This window comes from Chroicocephalus ridibundus, chromosome 2 (genome assembly GCF_963924245.1).
Source record: "Chroicocephalus ridibundus chromosome 2, bChrRid1.1, whole genome shotgun sequence".
NCBI lineage: Eukaryota > Metazoa > Chordata > Aves > Charadriiformes > Laridae > Chroicocephalus > Chroicocephalus ridibundus.
This window is the reverse complement of record NC_086285.1, coordinates 78,168,395-78,181,142: the sequence shown is the minus strand read 5'-3', so window position 1 is coordinate 78,181,142 and position 12,748 is coordinate 78,168,395. Positions and strand designations below refer to the sequence as shown.

Genomic DNA, 12,748 nt, shown 5'->3' with positions numbered 1-12,748 from the left:
CCTTTTAAAATACCACAAGTATTGCTGCTCTACCTTTTCCATCTACTTAAAATCTGATGAGATGCACTTGAGGGTTTGTTTTATTCCTCCTTAAATTACAGGGATTCATGTAAATTCAAATATTTTTCAGAAACTTGAAATATGACTTGCAATATTTTTGATTCAATTTCAGTATTTACTTGTAGCAGTTTTCACAGAAGCATTGCTGATTATAGCAAATGCTTCCAAATGAGGGGATAAGCAACAGCAAAAATGTATACCACTATGACATTCATTTATAATGTTGTTTTTGGTGTAGTGGAAATTAATAGAAATGAAAATGAGAGTTTTTGCTTTAAAAAAGTCAAAGGCATTTGTGAGCTAATCCCGTAAACATGAATAGTCGTTAAATTGCTGCAGCAGAAAGGTGCACTTCCTTGCTGACTTCATTGAGACCGATACTGATTTTGGCCCAAATAGTGTTGCCTCATAAATTTCTAGATGTGAAATATTACAGAAATATGAAAACATGTGTCAAGATGAAACCCCCATTTCCACTGTTTTCTGGTGGAAATTTTGTAAGCTGGGTCAGATTTAAGTTTAGTTAGCAAGGCTGCAAGTTTCTGTAGTTTGAAACAGCAAAAATTAACCATCAGCTGAACAGCAAGCATGGACTGAAGCGGAAAGAAAATTGTTTCTCTGCCTTTGAATTCAGATTTAACTGAAATCAAAATAAGGGCTTCTTATTGCAAATTTGTGATGATTCACCATTGCTGAGAATTTTTTTTCCTGGATTCTGTATAGTAACTTCAAGAGTGCTCATTGTGGGAACAAATATTCTCTTCTCAGTAGAAGATTTTTGGGTGTGTTCCTGGTATGTTTGTGTTGAATTGCTCAGCAATATTTGCTGCTGAATAAGGTGACCCTTTCCCAAATCGTTACTGAGGTTTTTTGTTGTTTTCTTTTTCTTACCATACAGCTAAGTGTGTAACTTACTTAGCTTTTGTAGGTTATAACAGGTTGCATGTTTGAATTAGCAATAGTAACAGCTGATAGCTGAAATACATGTGGTCAGTGTACTTAAGTGTATGGTGCTGACCTGCCTTCTGGAATAGTCAGCTTTATGGGATCCCTGATGCATAATTCATTACTTAAATCACTGAAAACTGTGTAGGAATCTTGTATTCTTCTTTTTTTTCCCCTCCTTAATTTACTTTTACACGCATGAGTACCTTCTGTCAGTTACTATATTTCCTTGCCAGAGATGAGATCTAAACTTCACATAAAGCAATGGTATTCTCGCTAAAAAGTCATTCCACTACTTAAATTTTTAGATCATTTTAAAGCAGAAATCAGGAGGGTAATTGTTTAAAAACTCTATGCAGTTCATTTTCCTTGTTGGACCACTCCAGTCACATCATCTTCAGTTCCTTGTGTCATATTCTCCCGCAAACCTGTGCAGTTTTATCATCACCTTTAAATCTTGACACAAGTTTCATCTGTCTAACCTACAGTCTCACTTCCTCCTATATTCCAATCTCTTGGCCTGCGTTTTTCCCCAATTCTGTGTAGAAAAATCATATTACTTTTTTTTTTCTTTTTTCAATTGACCAGCAATTTCTCACTTCCTTAAAGCTCCCTTTAAGGAAGATTGGTTTCTTCGTGCTTTCCTTCAGGCATAGATCTAATGTTTAATTTTGTGTTGCAGTTGCTATTCTGAACCTCAAATGGAGGATCCAAGTACCGCTTTAAAAAGTTATACAAATAAGCAGTTAAAAAGATTGACTTGCTGCATGGTAAAAACAGTGAGGTGTAATGTTTTTGCCAGTGAACTAGTAAATGGTAGTGGTGGAAGAATCTAAATGAAAATCCATTACACTGCCGTACTCTTAAACCCTTTCAAAGGCTTATTTCTGCCACAGAGCATAAAGACACTAGCCGTTTAGCAGTGGTCAAATATAAAGGATTCTAGAAGAAACAGCAAAATACACGGGTAAAAAATGTGTTTGGGTCAGTCAGTCGCATAACCCTGAATTAAAGGTGCTATCTGTAAAACAGGAGTCGGTGTACAACAACAGGAGTACCTGCATCCATCAGCAGAGAGCACGTATTTTGAAGTGTCGCTGCTTTTAGGCCTTGCAAGAAAGTTGCTGTTATCACACAGCTAACGTTGCTATTAACAGAGGTGATTGGCTAAAGCGCAGGGCAAGCATCAAAAGAAATCCTTCATATTCCAGTTGCTTTTGGAATTTTTTTGTCCATTGGTAAAAGTGAAGCGGTCCTTTCAATCAAAGTGTTTAATGCTTTTTACTGAAATGTTACTGTAGAAAATATTTCTGTTAACATAGCTATTGTGTTCGTGGTGGTTCTTTCATAGGTGTTTACCATTTCCAAAGACTTAGTTCCTCGGGTAATGTCAAGGGTTGTCGAAGCAGTCTCTGAAGAACTGAGTCGACTGATGCAGTGCGTTTCATCCTTCAGCAAAAATGGAGCTTTACAGGTACCCTCATACTGTGTACCGTCAAACATCTGAACCTGAGAAAGAGAATAACAGAGAGAGGGGTATAATCTGTGTATTTGTTGGATTTACTGTAACAGTGAAAGCAAGGAGATAAAAAGAATTAGTATATGACCTATTTCAGATTTCTGGATGAATACCCTTTGGGATACTGGTTCTTGGGTTTGATTATGTTTTAGTGTTGTCTTTGTGTCTGAGTGCATGAACGTTTACCTCTACCCTATGAGGTAAAAAGCATCATAATGGTATCTGTTTGAAATATTGTTAAATGGTGTCTTTTGCCTGTCATCAAAAAAATTACTTTAAAAGTAAAAACAATTTTGTGATATTTTGAGATTTAAAACATTTTGAAAATATCATGCGGTAGGAACTTCCAGGTCTTTGCAAAACTAGTCACTTGTCTGTTATACCGTTTCTACATTAGCACTTTGTTGCAGCACAGGTAGAACAGATATTCTTACACTGCCTTCTTCATTTACGGCTGGATTGGTAGTTGTACTTGCTATTCGATAAGTTTTAAAGGATGCTAAGAAAAAAGTGTTTTTAAGAAGATCCCTTTGAGTCAATAATTGCTATGGCTGTAACAGGCAAGAAGAGCAAAGTCCCAGTTTTTGTTGTGCATGACAGCATTCTTGCATTATGATGGGAAAATAATTATCCAATTGCAAGCTTTATTTTCCAGTTGCTGGTAGTAATTGCATTGGATGGAGAATTAATTTATGAAGATTGCAGCCGAATAAGATTGACTGCCTATTTAAAACCAAGTCAATGAACAGCAAAAAAGCCACCCTATATCAGTTTTGTTTGACTAGACAACCCATATTATAAACTTGCTGCCTAAACCCGTGATTGAAAGGTTTTTTCTCTCCCTACTGTAAGTTTATCGCTCATGGTCATTTTCTGTTCCTTTGAGCATAGAAAAACCTGTCTGGCAGACAGCAGCAGTGTGACAGTGATCTGAGCCTGGTCAGACTGATCAAAAAAATACCCATTCCTGAAGAGAAGCCTGAATCTGTGTTCCCACATCCCATGAGCCCATAAGTTTTGCAGAGTTTGCCCTTCCACCATGTTTATTTAAACTGTGGTACTTGAGAACGTGACACTTCCCCATGGTACTACTACCTGCTAAAATGTAGGAAAGACTCCAGAATCTTATGTGTAGGACTTCAAAAAGGTCTAAGCTTGGAGCACCATTCAGAAAAATGTGAAACATTCTGTCGTGAGAAAATGATTTATTATGAGTATAAAATTGGTGGGTGGCTATGTTGTACTTTGTGACAGAAAGTTCTGGCACTAAAAAAGCATAAATCTCAGCTGGCTTCCTACCTAGGGAGGAGATGAGGGGAAGACCAAAAAAGCCAAAGCCTTTCATTAGAACTGGAATTAGATGTCTGTGTTGCATTAAAAAAATGTTTTGGTTTGGAAGAATAATGTCATATTAGTTGAGTTAATTGGATTAAATTTTATCTTTATGATGAATAATATCAATTTGGATGAAGTTCACTTCATATTTTTAAATGAAATGACTTAAAGTGTTGATCACATGCAGAATGTTTCTATTTCATATAAAACCTGAGATGATGATAATTACTTTTCAAAGCCTAGAGGATGATCTATGAAATTTGTTTAATCTTTGAGTTCATTCTCCACCATAGTTTGCCCAGGTGAAAATTTATACCTAGACACACGGTACCGTGCAGGACTAAACTCCCCAAGGTCGTGTCACCCACCAGGTGACAGACAAGAAGCAGAGCGCAACCATTCGACTTCCTCATCTGATGGAAAAAAATAAATTCAACAGGAAAACCAAGAATAAAATGTGTATTGACAGATTTTTGTACTCTTGGGTTTCCTTCCTCCCTGGCCAAGCTGTGCTGTGAGAAGTAAAGCTCACTGTATTTAATAAAAAAAATTTAAAATGAAATATTAAAAAAAAAAACCACAAATTAAGGTTGCATCCTTCTATCTTTCTATCACAGTACAGAAAAGATGAAACAGAAACGAAGATTTATTACTGTAACTGAGAAACAAACCAGTGTTTTTTAGACTGCTACATGGTGACCATGCAAACAGTTTGACTTGAATCAAAAGTAGGAAATTGTTCTTTTTAGCAGTCTTCTGACATAGCAGCGTGGCAACGAAAAATACAGGAAACAAACTGTTAAAAGCTACGGCTGCTTTCAACTGCAGCATGCAATAATATTTGCCTCTAAAAAAGATGAAGCTTCGGGATACTGGTATTCACTTGATGAAAGGACGTTGTGCCATTGTTTTAATATTTGTATTTCTGGTTTTAGGCAAGACTTGAAATCTGTGCGTTGAGAGATACCGTGGCCATATACCTAACACCTGAAAGCAAGTAAGATGTGCTGTAATATTTGGTTTTTCAATGTAATGGAATCCTTGGTAAACATGCAAAAGTACATAATGTAAATTAAGGATTAAGAAATTTTGCTTCAAACAGAATACATGATATACTAGGTAAATATACAAAAAACAGATTACTAGCAAAGCATTATCAGTTGAAAGAAAATAATTACTTTTTTTTTGGTTTACTTGCATTTTTGGAGACAAACTAGTATTTGCCACTCAAAAAAAAAAAGGACAGCTTCTTAACAGCAGTTCAGCTGCTGAGGGAAATGATGCTAAAATAAGAAAAAAGCAGATGTCACTCAGTTTTATACAGTTTTTCACAGCGATCTCATAAAGCACACGGCAAAGAACCTACCAGGCACGTCAGAGAGGCTACAGAACCTGGCATTGGCAGGATCCCCTTATAGGGATATGGAAAATTAGGACTCTCCACAAGCTAGTACAATACCCTACTCCTTTTCCACACACCTCATGAGGAAAAGTGAATTTAGCTTCACACTGTCTCTTAGAATTAAAGCCCTCAGAAGGCTTTCAGCAATTTATCATTTCTCAGTGAGGTGCACGATCGAAAATAAATAGTGTGGAACAGATTCACACATTAATATAAAGGGAGAAAGAAAAGCATTATCAGCATCAGTGGTTGATGCAATCAAGGTATGTAAAAACAAACTATGATAGCTGTCAGCAGTTTTGAGTAAAGTTGATTGATTGAAATTTCTAGGTGATTGTGTTGGGGATTAGATATGGGCAGGTTCATTCATTATTTTAATTACCTACGCTTATCCACTATCCAATGTTAGGATTGGCATTACATGTTCCCACAGATGGCAATTTGGTCATCTTGCGTGATCAACAATTTGTAGGAGAGATTGCAGGGCTTAAGGGCCTAATGTGTCTTCACAGAAGTGTCACAGAGAGCGTCCTACGGTGTCACTGCATTCCATTTCAAAAGACTTGCTTCCCTATTCTGAGTGTCTGAACGTGATGAAGACCTCTAAATGAAAACTACTTGGCACTGGCTCAAATTGGATAAAATAGAAGTGGCGTTGTCGCTAATCAGCATAGAGGCAAAGCACAGTGAACCCTGGCAGCTGGAGCTTCGTAGCTGCCTTCTTATTCCTGGACTTGTCACTAGTAATAGTTGCCACAAGTCACCATATTAGTCTTTTGATGACAAGATTGTACGTATCTTGCACAGGTCCTGCATAATTCTGTTCCACATCTGTTACCCAGAGAGGTGTGGAAACCCCATCTTTGGAGTTATTCAGAACTTGACTGGATAATACCCCAAGAAAACTCCTCTCACCTCGAAGCTGGCCCTACTTTGAGAGCGGGGTTAGACCTGAAGACCTCCAGAGGTCCCTTCCAACCTAAATTATTCTATGAATCTACATTACCTCAGTGCAAACCTACCATCATTCTCTCTGTAGGCCCCCTTCTGTAGGGGAGAATGCAGTGACCTGCCTGCTGAGCACAGAAAGCCAAAATAAATGTTTTTATCCGTGGTTCATACTTTGATGGTCACTTAGTTTGAGGCAGAAGGCAGGCTGGCAACTGCCTCATTCTTGAGGAGTCCAGGATGTCAAGCACAGTCTTAAACCAGCTGCTGATTTAACATTTCCTGTTGATGTCTATTATACGTCACATTAAAAGTGTCAAGAGACCTGCTTGAACCCATGACCCCTTTATGTTCAATTTGCACGTGAATGTCAGGTGTCGAGTTAATATTTTGTTAATTTGTTGAAATAGGGATGGATAAAATACAGCATATCTCCATGGAATTTGTAGAGAGAAACTGTGAATGCTGAGACTTGTACTCAGTATTTTTTGAATATGGGTATTTTTGTTTTCCTTGCAGCTCGAGCTTTAAGCAAGCTTTGGAAGCCCTGCCCCAGCTTTCAAGTGGAACTGACAAAAAGTGAGTATGATGCACGTTCTTGTCTCCTTTGTGGTCTCTGGAGCCATTGCTTTTTGCTGTTGTATCAGAACTTTGTTATAAGAGGGTTAACGTTCACTGCATTTTACACTTCTGAATTACAGAGCAGAAGCCTCTTCGGACAAAGTGTAAGCTAAGTCCTTGGCTTATTAAATTGCACAGAAGAGCTGATGGCTCTGTGGCATATCTCTCTTGCCCATCCTAGTCTGATCAGTTCAGTGTAGCTTTGTATTTATTTTGTAATTTATTTTAGCCTTCCTTGGTAATCCTAAAGTTTCTGTGGGATCCATTGTCTTGTCTTACTGAATTTAGCAGAAATAAAAAAAATAGCCAAGGAACAAAAGTCCAGCCTTTTGCCAGCTGATATATGGGGAACTCTCAAAACTGGCCTGTTACGTTTTAAAAATAAGTAAGAATGGTCTTGTGTTTCTTCCTTAACATCAGGAGGAGGAGTTTTGGGTTCCTTCTTCCCCACCGTAGGAACCTTTGACAACCAAGCTATTTTGCTGCATCCAACCTAGTATTTGGTAGTCTGTTTCACAAGCATACCTTAATATAGGGTAGTATGGTAAAATTAGGATGGATTTGTAATGAGTATATTAGTGTAAGTATAGGTATTTTGAACTTGAGATTGGTCTTATGGTACTTTCAGGAACTGAACTGCATCAAATCAGTTTGCACTTAACAGTCACAATTTAGAATATTTTGTAGACACATGAAGAGACTGTTTGTGCAGCCCCTGGTCTGTGGACTGTGCCTTCTTCCAGATGTCCTCTGTCTATTTACTCAAACCTGCTCTTCACTAGCCACAACAAGTCTCAAGATACCTCCTTGCCTTACTTAGCTCTTATGCTTTATTAAAGATAGGAATCAGTTTTGAGTAAGGAGACTTCTTTCAACTCAGACTTTCCGAAACACCTGTAGATTTTTTTTTTTTTTTCACTTAGTCACAAGCATTTGAGCTGCATGGGACAGATGAGAATCAAGAACTCCATCATTTTTACATCTGCCTCAGAGATCTGAGCCCTAGACAGTGCAAAACTTGTTCTTTTTTCTAGGTCGTTAAACCATAATTGTCATCGTTACAGGCAGCGTATTGTAATCTACATGTATTTATGTAAAATAACACACATTTGTGCACTGATTTAGAGCTATTCATTTCTGTTCATTCACAGTCATTACTATGATACTAAATTATGAATGTGGCTACATTCATCTTCCAGAGGACCTGCTGAGGAAGCAGATACTGATTTTGTGGTTCAAGTTGTTGTTCTTGGGTTGGTTTGGGTTTTTTTTAACCTACAGTAAAATTTCTTCTGTTACTGGCTGTTCAATAATCACAGCTTGCCAAAATGTTGAGGTGATACCTGTCTGCCCTACCTAGCTGTTTTTTGAAACAGAGCAAAAAGTTCAGAGAACACATCCTTCTCTAGAATACAGGGAAAATAAAACACACAGGCGTGATTGTAAATCTTAATAATGCATCTCCACTCTTACAATGATTAGCTCCTACAACAGAGCCATCAAGACCCTTGGTCCTAACCTGTAGCTTGTGGATTATAATAAATATTATCCACTGCACCGAGAACCTTCTTGGCAGCTATGTAGGTGTAAATGAACCATTCTTATGCTCCAGAACGAACTCATACATACTTCGTTATCTACGAAAGACAAAATCACATGGTTGCAAGTGAATTAATGTTTCTCCTAGAACAGTCATACCATCTCTGATCTTTCAGTCATGATACTTAAGAGAAATCAACAAAATACCTTCCAAAGACAATTTGAGAACTGAAATTTGCAATTCAGCTGTACACGAAAAGCCATAGCCTTGGTAAGGGATACTGGTTTTATGGTACATAGCCTGGCAATTTCTGGATTTTCTTTACAGATGTGTAGCTTATGACACTCTCCATCAGTCCTTTTGCCATTGTGTTTTGCAAATATGTTTCTCTCAAGGTGATGATCTTTATCTGGAAGGAAAGCCATATAAAGGGCTATTTCATCACCTTGATACAATCTCTGTGGCTAAGTCCTCCTCTGGCCACAGATCATCCTGACGCATTGGTATACTTCTAAATACCTATAATATTCAGATATTTGAGTAGATCCAATGTTAGGCCCTTTATTTAAGCAGACAATGTACTTGAATTCACAGACAGAACAGCCAAAACTTGGTAATTGTTCCCTTTTCAGAATCTGATAAAGTTGTAACTATTTTCCTTTTGCAGGTTACTAGAAGAGTTACTAAATAAATTTAAAAGCAGCATGCACTTGCAGCTGACCTGTTTTCAAGCTTCTTCATCAGCAATGATGAAAACATAGACAACGACACAATGCAGGCAGCTCGAAAGACAAATGTGATTAAACGTCACCCATTTTTTCTGTACTTCTTCAATTCTTTTTAAGACTGAAACAAACAAACGGAATTTAACTGAAAAAGAAATTACGAGATACAACTCGACGTAATGGTGTGGGGTATCCTGCTGAGTGAGACTTCTGGTCATAAATACCGTGATAAAATGGTTTTCTGTCTACTGTATTTCATTCTGTGGAGGGGATTAAGCCAATTTGGTTTACGTACACTCTTCTTGGCTGTATGTTCATGAAGAAGTATTCATTGGTGTACTGCAATCTCAGTTTCATTTGTTAAAAATACATTGAAATGTATTTTTAGCAAATGTCACCTTAAATTTGGGTATTACGCATGTTGTTCAGTGTATCGATGTTACTTTCTAGATGTAGAGTGATACTGATGTAAGTGACTGGAAGACTCAACTTCTATAAACTATTGAGAAGTATGTAATAAACATTACGGCACAGCTGACTATTAAGTGTTCAGATACAATATGGAGAAGGACACTGCTTCTTTTGCATTTAAAAATTATCACTCTTTTTCTATTTTCATCCACAGTTTTAATGGTTGTAAGTCTGATTTCTTGTGAGGCTTTTTCTTTCTTGCTTCTTCTGTAATTAAATGTGTTCCTGCCTCTTTTGTTTCTCCCTTCTATTGGAATATTGGTGGTGATAACTTTCACATTTGAAATAAGCTCTATCCTTTCATTGGCAATTAACAGAAAAGCGCTACAAGTTTGTAAGAGTAGTAGAAGCTTTTTTAAAAAAATGCTCAAGTAAAATATTCTTTGGCGTTAAGGAGCAGGATAGTTAATCGCCTTTCGCATAGTCAGAAGTAAAGAGCACAATGTGTCGCTGGTTTTGCTGCTTCCTTCGTACTCCTTTTGTCTCTTCTTGCTCCTACAGGCTTACTACCACTGTCTTCCTCTTCCCTCTTGTTAGTTGATCCTCTTTTCACCACTAGTTATTGAATTTGTCTGGAGGGCGATAGGGGTTAAGAAGGAAAGAACAGTTTTGCAGCCGTTAAGATGTAGTTACACAAAAGTCAGCAACCATGTTCCCAACAGGGAAGATTTGGCACTGACTTTCATTTTGGGACTTGATAGAAGATACAGGAAGTTATAACGGAGAGCAACTAATAGAAAGAAAGTGGTCTTGTTTTGGGGGGTGAGGGGTGGGTTTAATTTTATAACTGAAGTCATGACTTGCAAGTAAATCATGGAGTAATAATGTATTCTTTCTGTATTTACAGTCATTTGGAGTGGGACTTTTCAGAAACAGTGCACTGAATTCTCAAACAATTTTTTAATGCCAACTCTTTTGCCAGTTCAGTTACGTGCTTTAAAAATACCGTGTACAGTTCCTGTAAGATGAAATAATGAAGAAACAGTTTGATGCACGCGTATTTACTCGTAAAAAAAAAAAAAAAAAAAAAATGTGTCTAAGTAGTTAATAGCATGTTGAATGGAAGTTTGAAACTTCAAATATATGTCATTATTGGCTTTCAGGGAGAATTGTTAAACACCTGGAGCAATGTTGTTTTGTTAAATGTTGTCCATTCTAAGCTGGTTATAGTCTCAGCTGCTGATGTTACCTGAAATACTCATCCAGTTAGCTCAATCTGTAACAGATTTTGCTTCAGAATCATAAAACATTAATAAATATGGTCATATTTATTGGCTCTTCTTGAATTCCTCACTTTTTGAGCGTTGTGATTTCTTTATGAATTTTGCCAGTCTGCATTTTCTACATTTGTATCAGACAGTGTTCCTAAGTATCAAAAACATTTTATCATCTGTACTGATTTAATATATATTCAGGCATCTCTTTATTGCAACCTCGTTCTCTTGCTCATCTTCTGTTGCAACAGCTTGTTGCTTATCTTCAAAACCTGGAGTCAGATGTTTGTGTTTAGTTGCCTTTCTGAAGTAACACTTCAGAACATGTCATTGAGAGCAAACAGGAGAATAATGTGTGAAGGATCAAAATATTACTCGAATTCAACCTGATACGACATAAATGCTCACAATCAAGTCAGAGCACTGGATTGCAGTAGATCCACTTGGTGGAATTAAGGAAATCGGTGAGCTGCAAGATGATGTATTGGAATCCCTTTGCACGGAAGGAGAGTCGGGACTGCTGAGACTCCGTAGCCAACGTACAGCAGGCTCCAGTTCCTCTGAAAAGAAGATTACAAAAAACAAGAAGTGGTCAGCGTGGTTTTTTAAAAAAAAAAAAAAAATCATGTTCAAAGATACAGTGAGGTTTAAAAAAATATTATTGGAAGTGGAAAAAGATGGGGAGACCACAGCAAAATACACCATCAGTTAGGGCTTGCAGAGATGCGAGAGGCAGCAAGGAAATCAAAGTAACAGAAGTGAAAGGCTCTGACATTTAAAGAAAAGGTAAATGCTGAAAACAGTACAAGAGAAAATGAAGTGAATTATTACATGAACTTCGAACCTCTAGAAAAATCTAAAATCAATACAGACTGGAAAAAAACTGACACTGAAATAAAAATCTGGAGAGCTTTATTTCTCATTTAAGAGAAAAAAATGGGAAGTAGTAAGGCTGTAAAATATATATGGGTAAAAGTAGGTTAAGACTTGTAGGAAAATTCAATGGTAATATGCTGTGTTGAGATATCCAGCCTCTGGAGATATTTTGAATGTTTATTTTGAATAGTCGTGAGTAGTTCAGGAAGTAGGCAAAGAAGTAACAAAAAGCAAATGCTGTATCAATGTAATGAGAGGGGGGACATGCACAGAAAAAATATCTAAAATCCCCAGTAAAACGATGGAAAAAAAAATAGGGGGGATTCATTATATGCCTGGGTGTTAACTTAATGAAATAGAATCACGCAGAATCAAATCACAGATCAAATAAGTGGCGTGAAACAATGAAGAAATCCTGCCCCTTCTCACCCACGAAATGTTTCTTTCTTAAATTGATATTCTTTAGCAAATATGTTTATAAAATATGCTTATAGTGCGTCGTTGTTGAAGTTAAACACCTTCTTATAGCTTTTAAAAAGCCACTTACTGTGAAAATCTAAAAAGAACTGTAGTCCTGCAAAGTTTCGTGCCTGCACTGAATTTCAAGCGTGTGAATAGACATGAGAGTCCTCGCTCAGAAGATCTCCTTCAAATGCTGCGCGCACGTGCCTGTCCTGTGAGGATCAGGGAAGTTGTATTCTGTGGGCCAAACCCTTTGCATCTTCCTCTAGTTGCATAAAAAGGCCCAGAACCTCCAACCAGTTTAATGTCGCCGTACGGCACCAGCGAAGGAAATGAGAAGTCGGTGCTGCAGAGTTGTGCGTCGTAGGGGCGCTTCTGGCTGCAGCCGTAACGCGTGACTGTTGCCTTGTCAAAGTAGTAGGTCCAGTCTCCCAATCTTTGCCAAAGCTATCGCATCTCCCTGAAGAGAGGGTACTTTATGTTGAAGGTGAGATTTTTTTTTTTTTTTTTTTTTGCTTTCTGCCCAGACAGCCCTTTGCCGTCCAGAACCAAGGAAACATTTCAGAAGTGATAGTGTGTTTTCTGTGGCAGTCTTGGTAAGTAGACAGCTGCAGATAGAATAGAGCCATA

The 12,748-nt window shown here is 37.6% G+C and overlaps 1 protein-coding gene across 2 annotated transcripts in view; it reads left to right on the top strand.

The window, feature by feature from the left end:
• The window catches only part of EXOC2 (exocyst complex component 2), a 128,913-nt gene extending 118,061 nt beyond the window's left edge, over positions 1-10,852 (top strand). For both annotated transcript variants that reach the window (XM_063326007.1, XM_063326006.1), the window contains 4 exons: positions 2,357-2,479; positions 4,795-4,856; positions 6,729-6,788; positions 9,038-10,852. In XM_063326007.1, the coding sequence (XP_063182077.1) occupies positions 2,357-2,479; positions 4,795-4,856; positions 6,729-6,788; positions 9,038-9,131 (339 nt within the window). In that variant the 3' untranslated portion in view covers positions 9,132-10,852. The remainder of the gene's footprint in view (positions 1-2,356; positions 2,480-4,794; positions 4,857-6,728; positions 6,789-9,037) is intronic.
• Positions 10,853-12,748: the final 1,896 nt, after the last annotated feature.